This window comes from Squalius cephalus, assembly GCF_949319135.1.
Source record: "Squalius cephalus genome assembly, chromosome: 20".
Lineage (NCBI taxonomy): Eukaryota > Metazoa > Chordata > Actinopteri > Cypriniformes > Leuciscidae > Squalius > Squalius cephalus.
In genome coordinates, this window is record NC_137141.1 from 29,198,609 (window position 1) to 29,211,278 (window position 12,670).

The window sequence follows — 12,670 nt, forward strand, 5'->3', positions numbered from 1 at the left end:
TCTCCCTCTTGCTCACTCTCTCTCCTCCCCATTATGAGTGGACACGCCCCCTACTTCTGATTGGCTACAAGTGTGTTGTGGCGCTCGGTCTTTGATCCACCTTTAACAACGTCTTACTGAATATACAGTAAAAATCACTGCTATTATTTTTAATATACTTATTATTACTTGTATGTTTCCTACTTTAAAGTCCACATGAAATCAAAATTGACCATATTTACTTTGTTTGCCTAAATTGATCGTTTTGTGGTGAACAATTCATCCATGCAAGTCAATCCACACAAAAAATTTTTTTGGCTTCGTAATCTTTAATCAAAATCTGAAAATGCCCCTCCCCTCTGCTTTGGAGGACCTTCCCTGATGACGTAGGTTTGAGGAATTGGTTTGGGAAACGCTTAACCACTCCCCTCAAACCGTTAGTCTGTTATGAGCAGAGATGGAGAGGAGGAGCGCTAGAGTAAAACCCTGCCCTCTGTTCAATATTCCGTTTCACTGGGAAATACGTCACAACACTGGAGAAAAGTCGTTTGCAACTTCCGGTTCACGGGGACTTTAATATATTTCATTTTTTCCTTTGATGGCAAAGCTGAATTTTCAGCACAATTAATCCAGTCTTCAGTGTCATTTGATCCTTCAGAAATCGTTTTAATCATTTAAAAGTGAATTGTATGCTTTAGTTAATTTTCAGGTTTGTTGTATATATTGGGAAACTTTCTAGGCCATGTGGAAAACTTTTAAAGGTAGGGTAGGCAATTTCGGAGTGGCTAGCAATTGGAGAAGGCTACTTTATATCTCTGTTTCACTTGTTCGTTTTAATCAAAGATCTGAGTTTGTAAGACCACACTGCTCAACACTAACAGCTGCAAGCTGTTCGACCCATCCGAACCAGAATAGAAAAGGTTTGTTGAACACTGTTGTCATTTTCTCTTTGCACAGGAAAATTTCATTTCACAATTTGGCAACAAAACATATTTATTACTGTATTTGATCATAATGACACATTACAAAGAACAAGAAAATTACAGGCAGGCATGTTCATTTGCATGTTTTAAATAGCATAACCATACATGGTTTTGTATTTTTATTGCAACAACAATTTAAAAATGGACCAATAAAACAATTTGATTGGAACTTTCACTGAGGTGAACTAAAATTCAACAATGGCTCTAATGAATACAAAACACAGATTTACTGAAGAAAAAAACTAAAGAACAGGACGGTTCACTACATTTTGGTATACGAACATTGTTTTCATTGTGGTCACTCACAGGGCAATTGGTTATTTTAGTTTTAACAGACAACTAAACATTTCTGAAACATCAGACAATTTGTTTGGTTTACTTCTCTGTAAATACAGTTTGTAAAACCATCCTTACTCTTCACTGAGATTAAAATTGTATTTGCTATTAAAGTACATTCATATAAAGATGACAGCACTGAGGTGATACTGAATCTGATGAACATGTGAACACATGAACAACACTGGATGAAGACATTACAGCCATTAGTCCTGACAGCCTCAAATATCTAAATTCATTTGAAATCTAAACAATAAATATATAATATTCCAATGATTGCATATTGTTTGACATCAGGAGTTACAGTACCAAGTAGGAGTTATGTGTGCTTGAACATAAACAGTATTTATGATTGTTTTACTGTCAACGTCACATACATTCATATCTGATTGCTTACTGATTTAGAGGGACAGATCTAAAACATTATGGCTTGTGCTCTTATGTTTTAAAGAGGTCATATGATGCTTTTAAATGTTTTTCTTTAGTGTGTAATGTATCTGTTTGTACATCTATACGATCTGCAAAGTTACAAAGCGCAAAGTTAGAAGATGAGGCTTCGGTGAATTGAAGCGTTATCGTCATGTCGCAGAGATGCCGTGTGTTTTGCTTTCAGAGGTTAATCAGTACAACCCAAAAGTTTGCTTGTGCATAGCACATTTTACAGAGGACAGCTTCCTAACGTTTTGAAGAGACAGACTGGGAATGAAGGAGCTGCAATAATGTGAAAAAAAATAGTTTTTTGAATATTAAAGCATGTTAACCTATTCTATTACACCCAATAATTAAAATCATAAACTTTTAAAATAGCATCACACGACCCCTTTAAGAGTATAATTGTCTAAGTGAGGAAAATCTACTGTTCGTCTGCTAAAAATAAAAAAACTGGATGGATGATAAGGTCATAAAGTGACAGGTAGCAGGACGGCCTCCTCAAGATCTTGAACAAGCAGTAAACTCAAACTCGCCGTTCTAGAGAACAGACAGAAAGAGAATAATGTAAGCATTACATGAGATCTGCACTTCAACTCTAACAAGTTATGCAGTGTTTAGTGTGCAAAATGTAGATTGCAGTCACAATGTTTATTATTATTATTATATGGAATGATCTGGATGCACATTTTAATGAGTTTAACCAGTTTTTTTTTTTTTTTAAGAAACATTCATGCCGTTTTTAACATTATCTTCTGTTTTGTCTAGACCAATGTATCTATCTTTGAAATTTCAATATATCATTATGGCAGCTAATTCATAATCATTCACAATTTATGAACATATAAAATGGTCAAACCAAAAATTGTCCAATCACAGCAAAGCACAGCATTAAGTATGACTGCACCTGAACAGATACACATTAAGTGTGCTGAATAATATACAGCTCAACACAATTTACCTCCTCCTCATCCCCCTCAAATACTGGCTGCAAGAAAAAGACGAGGGATTTTTTGTTAACTTAAAGCTATTGATTTTTGCTAACTTCAATTACACACCAAACATGCCACAAAGACTGAACATTTCATGAGCACATTCCCTTAAGTGTCTATCACAATGGTGGATGTTTTACAAACAAGACAGGACCATTCACTCAATGTGTATCTGAAGGAAACGTCAAGATGCCCATCAAGCTATTAATTACTGTAAGCCTGAACCTATACCTGTAACAAAAACCAATAATATATATATATATATATATATATATATATATATATATATATATATATACACATGCACACACACACACACACACGCACACACACACACACACACACACAGACTGTCTATCTACAATACATATTTTAAGGTGATGTAGTTACACTTACACATTACAACGTGTACTTACTATAAATTATGCATAATTACTAACCCTAAACCAAACCCTTACCCTAACCGTAACTCTATAGTAGTACATGTAGTTAATTAATATCACTCAATACTTATTTAAGTACAGTGTAACCACGTCACCTTAAAATAAAGTGTAACCTAGATTTTTTTATCACATGAAATTATGAAAAATGTGTTTTTACTCTTGAGTAAAATGACTTAAACTGTTTTTACCTCATTACCCTCATCTGTCTGATGCTGGAAAGTGAAGAGCATCAGTAAAAAGATGTTTTATGTAAAGAATACTTGCTAATATTTAACTTCATCTCTTCAATCTGTGGTAAAGTATGTATACTATATATTTCAGGTAACAAAATTATTTTGGGGAGTTGGCATGCATAACCTGCTTTAGTAATGTACATGCTATACAACTGAATTAAAATGTCAAAAAGCACTTTTCCTAATATGAATTCTAAAAAATTCATGTCATACCACAGAATCATTGAAAATAAAACAAGGCAAAAACTTAATGACTCTAAAACATGACGTGTAAAAGTAAAAGATAATAACATATTATTATCGCTGTAAGTGTATACATCTATATCATTATTTCAAGTTTTTAAAAGGTTTTCTTTAAAAAATGTTCAGTATATTTATGTAATGTAAAGATTGTAAAATATTTTATGTAATATATGTTAAAAAATATATATTATTCATTCATTTAAAAGTATCATGAAGTCTTTGAGGAGTTGCACCACATGACATTTTACATGAAATGTTGCATTTTTTAAATGTAATTGGTACAGTAGTCAACATTTGAAGTGGATAAAAAAAGTTCATCAAAGTTGTCCTAAGACAAGAAAAGGTATTGTTCAAAATGCATGTATAACTTTGATGAAAGGTTTTGATCCACTTCAAATGTTGACTACTGTATTTATTAGTTTTTGTTCCCTACCTGAGTTTGGTACTGAGCCAACAGGTACTGTTGTAAGAACTTAATAGCCTCCTCACATCCAGTGGCTCTTGCCTACATGTGAGAGAAGCCCATTAATAAAAGTTTGCAGCAGGGGTGTCCAATCCTGCTCCTGGAGGGCCACTGTCCTGCAAAGTTTAGCTCCAACCCCAATCAAACACACCCGAACCAGCTAATCAAAGGGCTGTGTCCGAAATCGCCCACTATAACCTTACATAGGGCAGTATTTGAGGGGACAGCCATTTGTAGTGGTGTCCGAACCCTACTGAGTGCACTAATTCAATACAATAATGCCCCACAATAACGAGAGTACAACTGATGCACACTCAACGGCCAGAGAATACCGCACTGTGAAGGTCATGCCAAATTAATTCCTGCGTCTCCCTTCCGGCGCACTCAGTGTCCGAATTCGCTCACTCGTTTTCATTTACTCCTTCAAGTAGACTATATTAGTGGAATAATGTAGGGAATAGTGAATGAGGGTAAAACACAGCTAAGGTCTCTCTAGGTATTCTAGAAACTTCCAGGCAGGGGTTTTGAGGCAAGTTGGAGCTAAACTCTGTCAGACAGTGGCCCTCTAGGACTGACTTTGGACACCCCTGATTTACAGGAAGCATCTTTAAAATATATTATTTATATATATTATACATATTTGTCATTGCTTTGACAATGCAGAAGTCATTTTTTAGCCAATGCATCAAATAATGTCTTGTATCTCCATTCATACATTTATAAGAATAAAATGTCACTGAAGGCATCAAATGTTTGGTTATAATTGTGTATTCCACACAGATCTCCATCATTAACTCACCACTTCAATGGGTGTCTGTCCATCATAACTGGGCATGGACAGATCAACCCCAGCTAACTGCCAAGTCTCCAATCCTTCCAAGTCGCCACTCGCCGCAAGACTGTAAAACACACATTAGAATAGCTAAATGGGCAATCATCAACCTTATCACAGGAAGTTCATAAACTGAAGACAAACTGTTCTGGTATGTGCTCAATACACTGATCTGTACTGTACATTAATTATAATTATTCCATGGTCTGGGTGAATACTCGATTCTGATTGGCTGCAGGGTGTCCATTAAAAAGTGATAATGTACGCCTAGGAAAGGCGTCCCGTCAATTTGCCTGATGACAGTTCTAAATGATTGTGCTGGCTCAAACTCACTGATCAACTGCTGCGGTCGGGTCGCTGTGGCCACGTTGCTTGGCAACGCCTGTATACGGGAGATATTAAATAGTGTGCTCGACTTAATAAATAAAAACCCTCACGATTTTTACTCTAAAACACATTAAAGAATTATTAATTGATTAAATATTTCTTTCTTTCGTAAGTGGCCATGGTATAAGCGGGATAATGCCCTTCGAGGTGTCCATTAACATAAATTAATGGACTTCGCGGTTCGCGTCGGACGGTTCACGCCTCCGCGTCGTCCATTAATTTCTGTTAATGGACACCTCGTCGGGCATTACCCCTTACATAAATGAAAAAAACAGATGCTCATATTTGTGACCGCACATTCATTGAACTATAATGTGCCATTTAAAAATCCACCCTAAGCTTAACTATACTACTTAACGGATAAATTGTAATGAAATAAATCCATAAAAAAAATAAATAAATAATAATAATAAAAAAAAAGTACTACTGCTACTACTAATAAAAATAAAACTGACACTTGTGTCATTTATTAAATTGCTGTGTCCACAAGTTTATAAAACCAATAAGAGAAGGATGGATGGAGAGGAAATATGAGACCTGCACAACTCCGTTCCAGCATCAACCATTTCATCCCGAGAAAAATGAGCTCCAGTCTTCCTCAGCAGCTTCACAACATCCTTATGCCTACAGACATTTAAAAAAAATGACATTTACAGTCACATGTGTTTAACTGACTTCACCTTACAAGTCACCTTTTGTGTTTTACGGAAGAAAGAAGGTCATTGTCCCAAATCAGAGACTGAATATTTCAAAGGCAGCATTCGAAGGCTCATTTTAATGCGGCCTACAAATGAGTCCATCTTTCCCTGGGCCACAAAGGATAGGATGAGTGGATCCTTCGCAGCCTATCCTATCCCAAGATTCATTGTGTGAAGTGACGTTCATTGCTTCACCGCTGACGTGGCCTTTGAAATTTGCATCCTTCGAAGGATGCAGCCTCTGAATTTGGACACAGCTATTGTTTTGGAATGAGGGTAAGTAAATGCTATGCTAACTATGAATGATTATATGGCGAGTTGCATCAGAACTCATTTACAGGTCGGAACCACCAGTTTAAAACCAATGGTCTAGTTCGCCTTAAAGACTGTATAAATTACAAATAGTTAAGTCAAAACTTTGAAATTATGGCAATTACTTTTTGTTGCCCCAAAAAACACTTGGACACTTAAATCAGTCCGACATACCTGAAGCGAACAGCATTGCGAAGTGGTGTATCGCCAAAGCGATCTCTGGCATAGACTGTAGCCCCTTTACTCAGCAGATACTCCACCACTTTCAGATGCCCCTCACATGCAGCGATGTGGAGAGGAGTGCGCCCATCATAGTCTGCCATGCTCAAGTCAGAGCCCTATATAGAAACATGAGTCATCACCCGCATCTTATTTTGCTAGACTGCATTTAATACTGCCTTGTTTGCATGCATACATAAAGTTTTTATTATAATAAAAAAAAAAATTCAAATACAAAAAAGTTGCATGCATGCATTAGCGCAAACTGTACAATGTTTAGAATATGCTCCGTTTACTTGATTCCACTTTTTACAGTTAGTGTTTGCCCTTCTAAATGGGTGTCCAAACATGTATCAATATTTTACCATTTCCCTTATGGCCTCTAAAGCTTCAGTGTCTCCGATCTTAGCAGCAACGCACACCAGAGTGGGAGTTAGTGCATCTCGTATGGCTTCGAGCTCCTGTGGACATCAGTAATATTAGAGTTGATCACAATTGTTCATCACAGCCTCTTCTGCTTCTTTACATGGTTGTATGTTTTGTTACCATCATAGTTTATACTAAAATACAGTGCACCAAACTGGCACAACTGTTTAGTGAAATCACTTCCAAGTAGGGGTGTACACTATACAGGGGCTTTCACACCGGGTAGTTATAGGAACTCAGTTTTAGGAACTAGCCACCCGAGAACTAAATGTTCCCCTAGGGCCATTTTCCTGGTTACATTCACACCACCAGTAGGAACTCTGAAGTGATTTAAGCCGACAGCTGTCATTTAAGCACGCCATTCAATAACTGGAGGATGGAGGATGCAGTGAACATAGCTATGCTTTTGTTGTGTGTTGTGGGTTTTGTGATAACAGATATGGAATGTAGATGTATAAGTTATGTGATTGAAAGAGCAAAAAGGAGAGCTAAGAGACGAAAACTCCTACGACAACATGCAGTGCTACCTATCAGAGGCTGAGAAAAGAACACAACGCCGCAGACAAAGGCAACAGGTAAATGACATTAACATTAGCTTTCTGTATGTTAATCCAGACTAAGTATATGTAAACTGCATTTAAACAGCTGTTTTAAAAAAAAGGTGAGTGCTGGTGTTTCGTATGGCATATGTTCTGCCAATCAACGTACTGTACACTTAAGTCACTGGGAGTTCCTTATGTTCTGGGTTAGAACTTGATGGAGGAGCTAATTTAGTTCCCCCAAAATCGTTCCCAGTTCCTGGGCTATGAAGATGGCAAAAAGCCAGTACTTCCGCCAAAAGTTATAACTATGAAAACTTTCCAACGGTGCGAAACCTTGTTATGTACACTATGTACGAAACTCAGCAGTTCTGTTACAAAATGATTCAGTGTTTTTGAAAGTAGCATAGAGTGAATGACTCAATGACCCATTTATAAAGACAGGTCGCTGCATTCGAAATCAAATACTTCCCTACTACATATAGTATGCGAAAAACAGTAAGCCAACAGAGTAGTATGTCCGAACACATAGTACTCGGAAAACAAGGCGACCCGAAACACTCAGTTAAATATCATCTAGTTACTGTTATAAGCAAAATTCCCAGAAAAATTGGGATTTCATTTTTTTGGTTATAGTTGTCAATAGTCACACACCCCGGAGCAAAACAAAGTTAGAAAGAGAGAAAGTGCAGGTTACATTACCTCTTTACAGCTAATGCTGAGGGACTTGGCGATGACCTGAATAAAGCGACTGTCGCTGAGAGAAAGCTTTGCTCCGCCCAGGTCAGCTATCATCTCTCCACGCAGATTACGACTCAGCATCTTATGAACAAATAACACGGTTAACTAAAGTGATTTACAACAACTAATAATTATTATATTATTATTATTATTATTTACAATAAAACTACTTTACTGCTTGTTATTATTTGGAAAAACTCAAATTCAAATCAAATTCATGTGGTAAAACTAACATAAAGAAAGAAAGAAAGAAAGAAAGAAAGAAAGAAAGAAAGAAAGAAAGAAAGAAAGAAAGAAAGAAAGAAAAGAAAGAAGACTTTGTAAAAGGTCACGTAGTGTGACATTAAATAATTCATGTAATTAAAAAAAAAAAAAACGTATTAGCTTTGAAAAATACATTTTTAGTACTATTTACTAAATGGTTACACCACATGAAATTTCTTAAACTTTTCTTGAAAATGGTATTTAAGTCAAAAATAATATGAAACAAACATTAAAGGAGTATATGGCGAAGAACTTAGCATTTGTATTTTAAATTTGATTTTCACTAATACACTACTGTTCAAAAAATTGGGGTCGGTAAGATTTGTTCAATGAAAGAAGTCTCTTTGAATGAAAGAAGCTCACTAAATTGATAAAAAATAAATAAATAAAAAACTGTAACATTGTGAAATATTATTATATTTAAAAAAGTAAATTGTAAAATAACTGTTTTCAATTGTGATATATTTTAAAATGTAATTTATTTCTGTGATGCTAAGCCGATTTTGGGCTCCAGTCTTCAGTGTGAAATGATCCTTCAGAAATCATTCTAATATGCTGATTTGGTGCTCAAGAAACATTCATTATTATTATCAATGTTGAAAACAGTTGTGCTCCTTAATATTATGTGGAAACAGCAATACAAGATTTATCACTGACCCCAAACTTCAGAATGGTAGTGTATATGTTACTGACCCAAATGTGGTTTAAATGTATTTTGACATTTTTCCATACCTTCTTCTTCTCTTCTGTACTGAGGTTTTGTTTTGCCAGCACATAGGAGAGTTTTGAAAGAGCAGCTTCTGGGGTCATATCACACCCAGCGACCAAACCGGCATCACTCAGAGCCTGAGAGGGAATATTAAATTACACACTCCTGGAATACACACACATAAGGCCTTTCATAAGCAAACTCCCATACCTGGCCAGTGGCGTATGAGGTAGTGACCGATCCCCGGAGACACTGGGTGCAGTTGATCATGACGACTCCTCTCTCGGTCGCTTTACGGATCTCATCCAGCAGGTCTGCACGGTTATCAGGGGCGTTCCCGCTGCCGTAGGTCTCCAGCACGATCCCGTCCATAGGAGGCTGCAAGAAGGCCCGGACCTGATGAGAGAATGGATCTCATTTAAACATCTGAAACTTACAAAAGTTCAGCCACAAATGAAACTTCTGTCATTATTTACTAAAAAAACAATGAACATGTTCATGCACTGAATGTAGAGATTTGGCAAAAATGTGTCAAATAAAGGCAGGCATTACCACACGGCCTTACTGTATCAGCAGTGATTCCTGGGAAGAGTCGCAGGAGACCCACATTGCGGTTCAGTTGTGTGTTGACAGTGAATTTGGCGGTTGTATTGGCTCGCCACACAGTGTCCCAGTTAACTAAAGAGTAAGAAATAAAGCATAATACATATGAATAAAAGAAATTACACTGCAGTATCACTAATAAGGTTTATATAAAATTTCAAGCAGTGTCCTGCAACGTTTCCTGTCCTATGTCCTGTTATGTTTTTTTTAAAGTGAACAGCAAATGATTAAAAAAGCTTTTTTATTATTATTACTCAAACTAAAACCATCAACCAAAAACTTTTTTGTTACTAAAAATAAAAAATGCCAACGCAAATTTTCTCATTTCAATTTAGTTTACCTCAATGTCCTAAAAACTAAAACTAATATTGAAATAAAACATTATTAAAAACTATAGACATTTTAAAAAAGCAAAAACTAATAAAAAAAGACAAAAACACACAACAAAAGAAGTAAAAAGTTAACTAAAATGTAAAAGAAAATCGAACTGATATACATATATTTATACTGATATGCACTGATTATAAAATTTTGTGTGTATTTTCCATTTTTAAATAGACCCATATGGGATTAAGGCTGTGTATAAATGTTGTCAGAACTGGAATCACTTTTGATGTCGACTTCAGCATTGGCTAATGGCGGCAGGTTTGGTGAGGTAAATGCGTTAAAGCTTCCAGCGTCCACTTTGGTGACACGATTTCCCCTGTACAGCTTATGATGAAAATACAGGCAAACCTGTTAGGAAAGACACAAAGGGCTTTTTTCTGGTCCTTTACTCAATTTAAACTTCTTTATAATTATTTTCTATAACAATAATAATTATTCTAAAATTATTACAATAATGTTATTCTTATTACAAAACCTTTATAACAAAGAATCTTTAATGTGCTTCATTGGCATGGCAGAAACACAATGTACTGCAAAACATAATCATTTCAAAGGACACTTAAAACCACATTTGATCAAGTATTTTTTCCTGTATTTTATTAAAAACTATCTTCCATATTTAAAATAAAATTATTTAAAAGCTAAATAGTTTTAAATGCTAAAACTAATTTATAATGAAATTGTCAACTATTTTATAACTGCAGTCTTAACATCCTCCAAAACATGAGTCTTTAAAATGCATTTGTAATGGCTACAAACAAGTCACTGACAGAGAAACTCACCTCAGGGATGACAAACTGTCCTGCTATCAACAGCGCCCCCAAGAGGTTGTCCCGCCCGTCATTCCTCATCTCATAGATCGGCACCTGCAACATACAAGATGGCTGTGTGAAGCTAACATGATGCTTTTTTTGATGACCACTAGTTAAATGTTAATACTGGGTGTAGCTTTTAAAAAGAGGTCCTACTAAGCTTTTTTACATTTTCAAATAATGTTGCTAAATGAGCATGAAAAAGGTCTGCAAAGTTACAAAGCACAAAGTTACTCCAAAGGGAGTTATTCCCTATTTCACTGATTCTGAACTCCCTGAAATGCCTCGATTGTAGTCTTAAGTTGTCTTCCGAGAACAGACCCGTCACAATATCCTTCATTTGAATAATTCCCGCCCAAGGCATACTCAAAATAAAGGGCCATGGTTGAGTTACGTTAGTAGTGTGTTGAAACTCGCGGTTATGGTAAGGGGCGTGACATTTCCGAAACACACTCAAAGCAGATCAAAATCTTCGCTTCGCGATCTTATTGTGGCTTTATCTGTAGCTGTCGAGACACAAGCAAACACTTATATGTAGCCGTCATTCCCGTTCTGCTAAATGATATATATTTAACCATTTTTATAATTTTATATGTATAATGCTCTTTAGTTTTCAAAGACGATAACTAAGCTACCTCACACTGCTTTCTGTATAACACATTTCCCGTAATGAATTATGATACTGCTTGGTTCGTTGGTCTGTTGGGTCAGATTGCTTTCTCACCTCAACCGAACCGGCCCAGAGTTAGTTTTCACTCGGGCAGAGACCACCTCGCTCAGGCGATCTCGGAGCGATTGTTTTGGCGCGGATCCGAGCGCGATTGCCATGTTCATATGTGCCTAAACACACCGAACTTAGGGAGAAACATACCAGGTTCCAAAAAAAAAAAAAAACGTTCCAAACGAGACAGGTTTGAAAACGCTCTTAAAATGCTCAATTTGTGCAACACAAAGGTGCGTAAATGATCCATTTAAAACACATTACCTGTGAGCCAGTGAGAATGACAGGCTTTCCCAGATTCTCACACATGAAGGATAAGGCAGAGGCGGTGTAAGCCATGGTGTCTGTGCCGTGCAGGATGACAAAACCATCGTATTGCTCATAGTGTTTCTGTGAATACGAGAAAAAAACTTTCAAAATCTCCGTGCTGATTTTAACATACCAACTAAAAAATTGTTGACCTGTTCACTGATCTACCTTCAAGAAATTCGAAGATTTACAATTACAAATTGTTGTAAAAAAAAAGTAAATAAAAAAAATAATACTGTTCACAAATCAGTATTTTCAGTCATGTCTATCTCAGTACTCGACAGTGAGACCATTTCAGTCACGTTCGCAACCCAGCGAAATTTTTTTTTTAAATGTAAGCAGAAAGATGGTTATAAAGGAAGCACCTCGATGTCTTTTCCAATAGTGACCCAGTCATCTGTGGTCATATTACAGGAGTCGAGGAGGGGAGAGTATTCTAAAACTGTATATACAATCCTCTTATTCTGTTTGGACAGTCTGGGGTGGAAAAAAAGAGAGAACATGATTAAAAAACAGCAAAATTTTAAAGTTTATGATTTTCTTTTTTTTTTAAACGCACCCAAACATTTACAACAAGCTCTAAAGGTAAAGCAAAAATTCTTATTTAAAC

General features: G+C 36.2%; 1 protein-coding gene across 5 annotated transcripts in view; it reads right to left on the minus strand.

Annotated features, from left to right (window-relative positions):
• Positions 1-954: 954 nt before the first annotated feature.
• Positions 955-12,670, minus strand: part of aspg (asparaginase homolog) — a 39,106-nt gene continuing 27,390 nt past the window's right edge. For 2 of the 5 annotated variants that reach the window (XM_079852966.1, XM_079852965.1), the window contains 16 exons: positions 12,426-12,537; positions 12,016-12,141; positions 11,001-11,084; positions 10,440-10,566; positions 9,794-9,906; positions 9,439-9,624; positions 9,252-9,365; positions 8,217-8,336; positions 6,915-7,010; positions 6,505-6,668; positions 5,858-5,944; positions 4,901-5,000; positions 4,072-4,143; positions 3,351-3,374; positions 2,689-2,715; positions 955-2,267 (listed from right to left, as the gene is read on the minus strand). In XM_079852966.1, coding sequence (XP_079709092.1) covers positions 2,229-2,267; positions 2,689-2,715; positions 3,351-3,374; positions 4,072-4,143; positions 4,901-5,000; positions 5,858-5,944; positions 6,505-6,668; positions 6,915-7,010; positions 8,217-8,336; positions 9,252-9,365; positions 9,439-9,624; positions 9,794-9,906; positions 10,440-10,566; positions 11,001-11,084; positions 12,016-12,141; positions 12,426-12,537 — 1,591 coding nt within the window. In that variant the 3' untranslated portion in view covers positions 955-2,228. The remainder of the gene's footprint in view (positions 2,268-2,688; positions 2,716-3,350; positions 3,375-4,071; positions 4,144-4,900; positions 5,001-5,857; positions 5,945-6,504; positions 6,669-6,914; positions 7,011-8,216; positions 8,337-9,251; positions 9,366-9,438; positions 9,625-9,793; positions 9,907-10,439; positions 10,567-11,000; positions 11,085-12,015; positions 12,142-12,425; positions 12,538-12,670) is intronic. The other 3 variants (XM_079852969.1, XM_079852968.1, XM_079852967.1) reach the window with 2 other exon arrangements.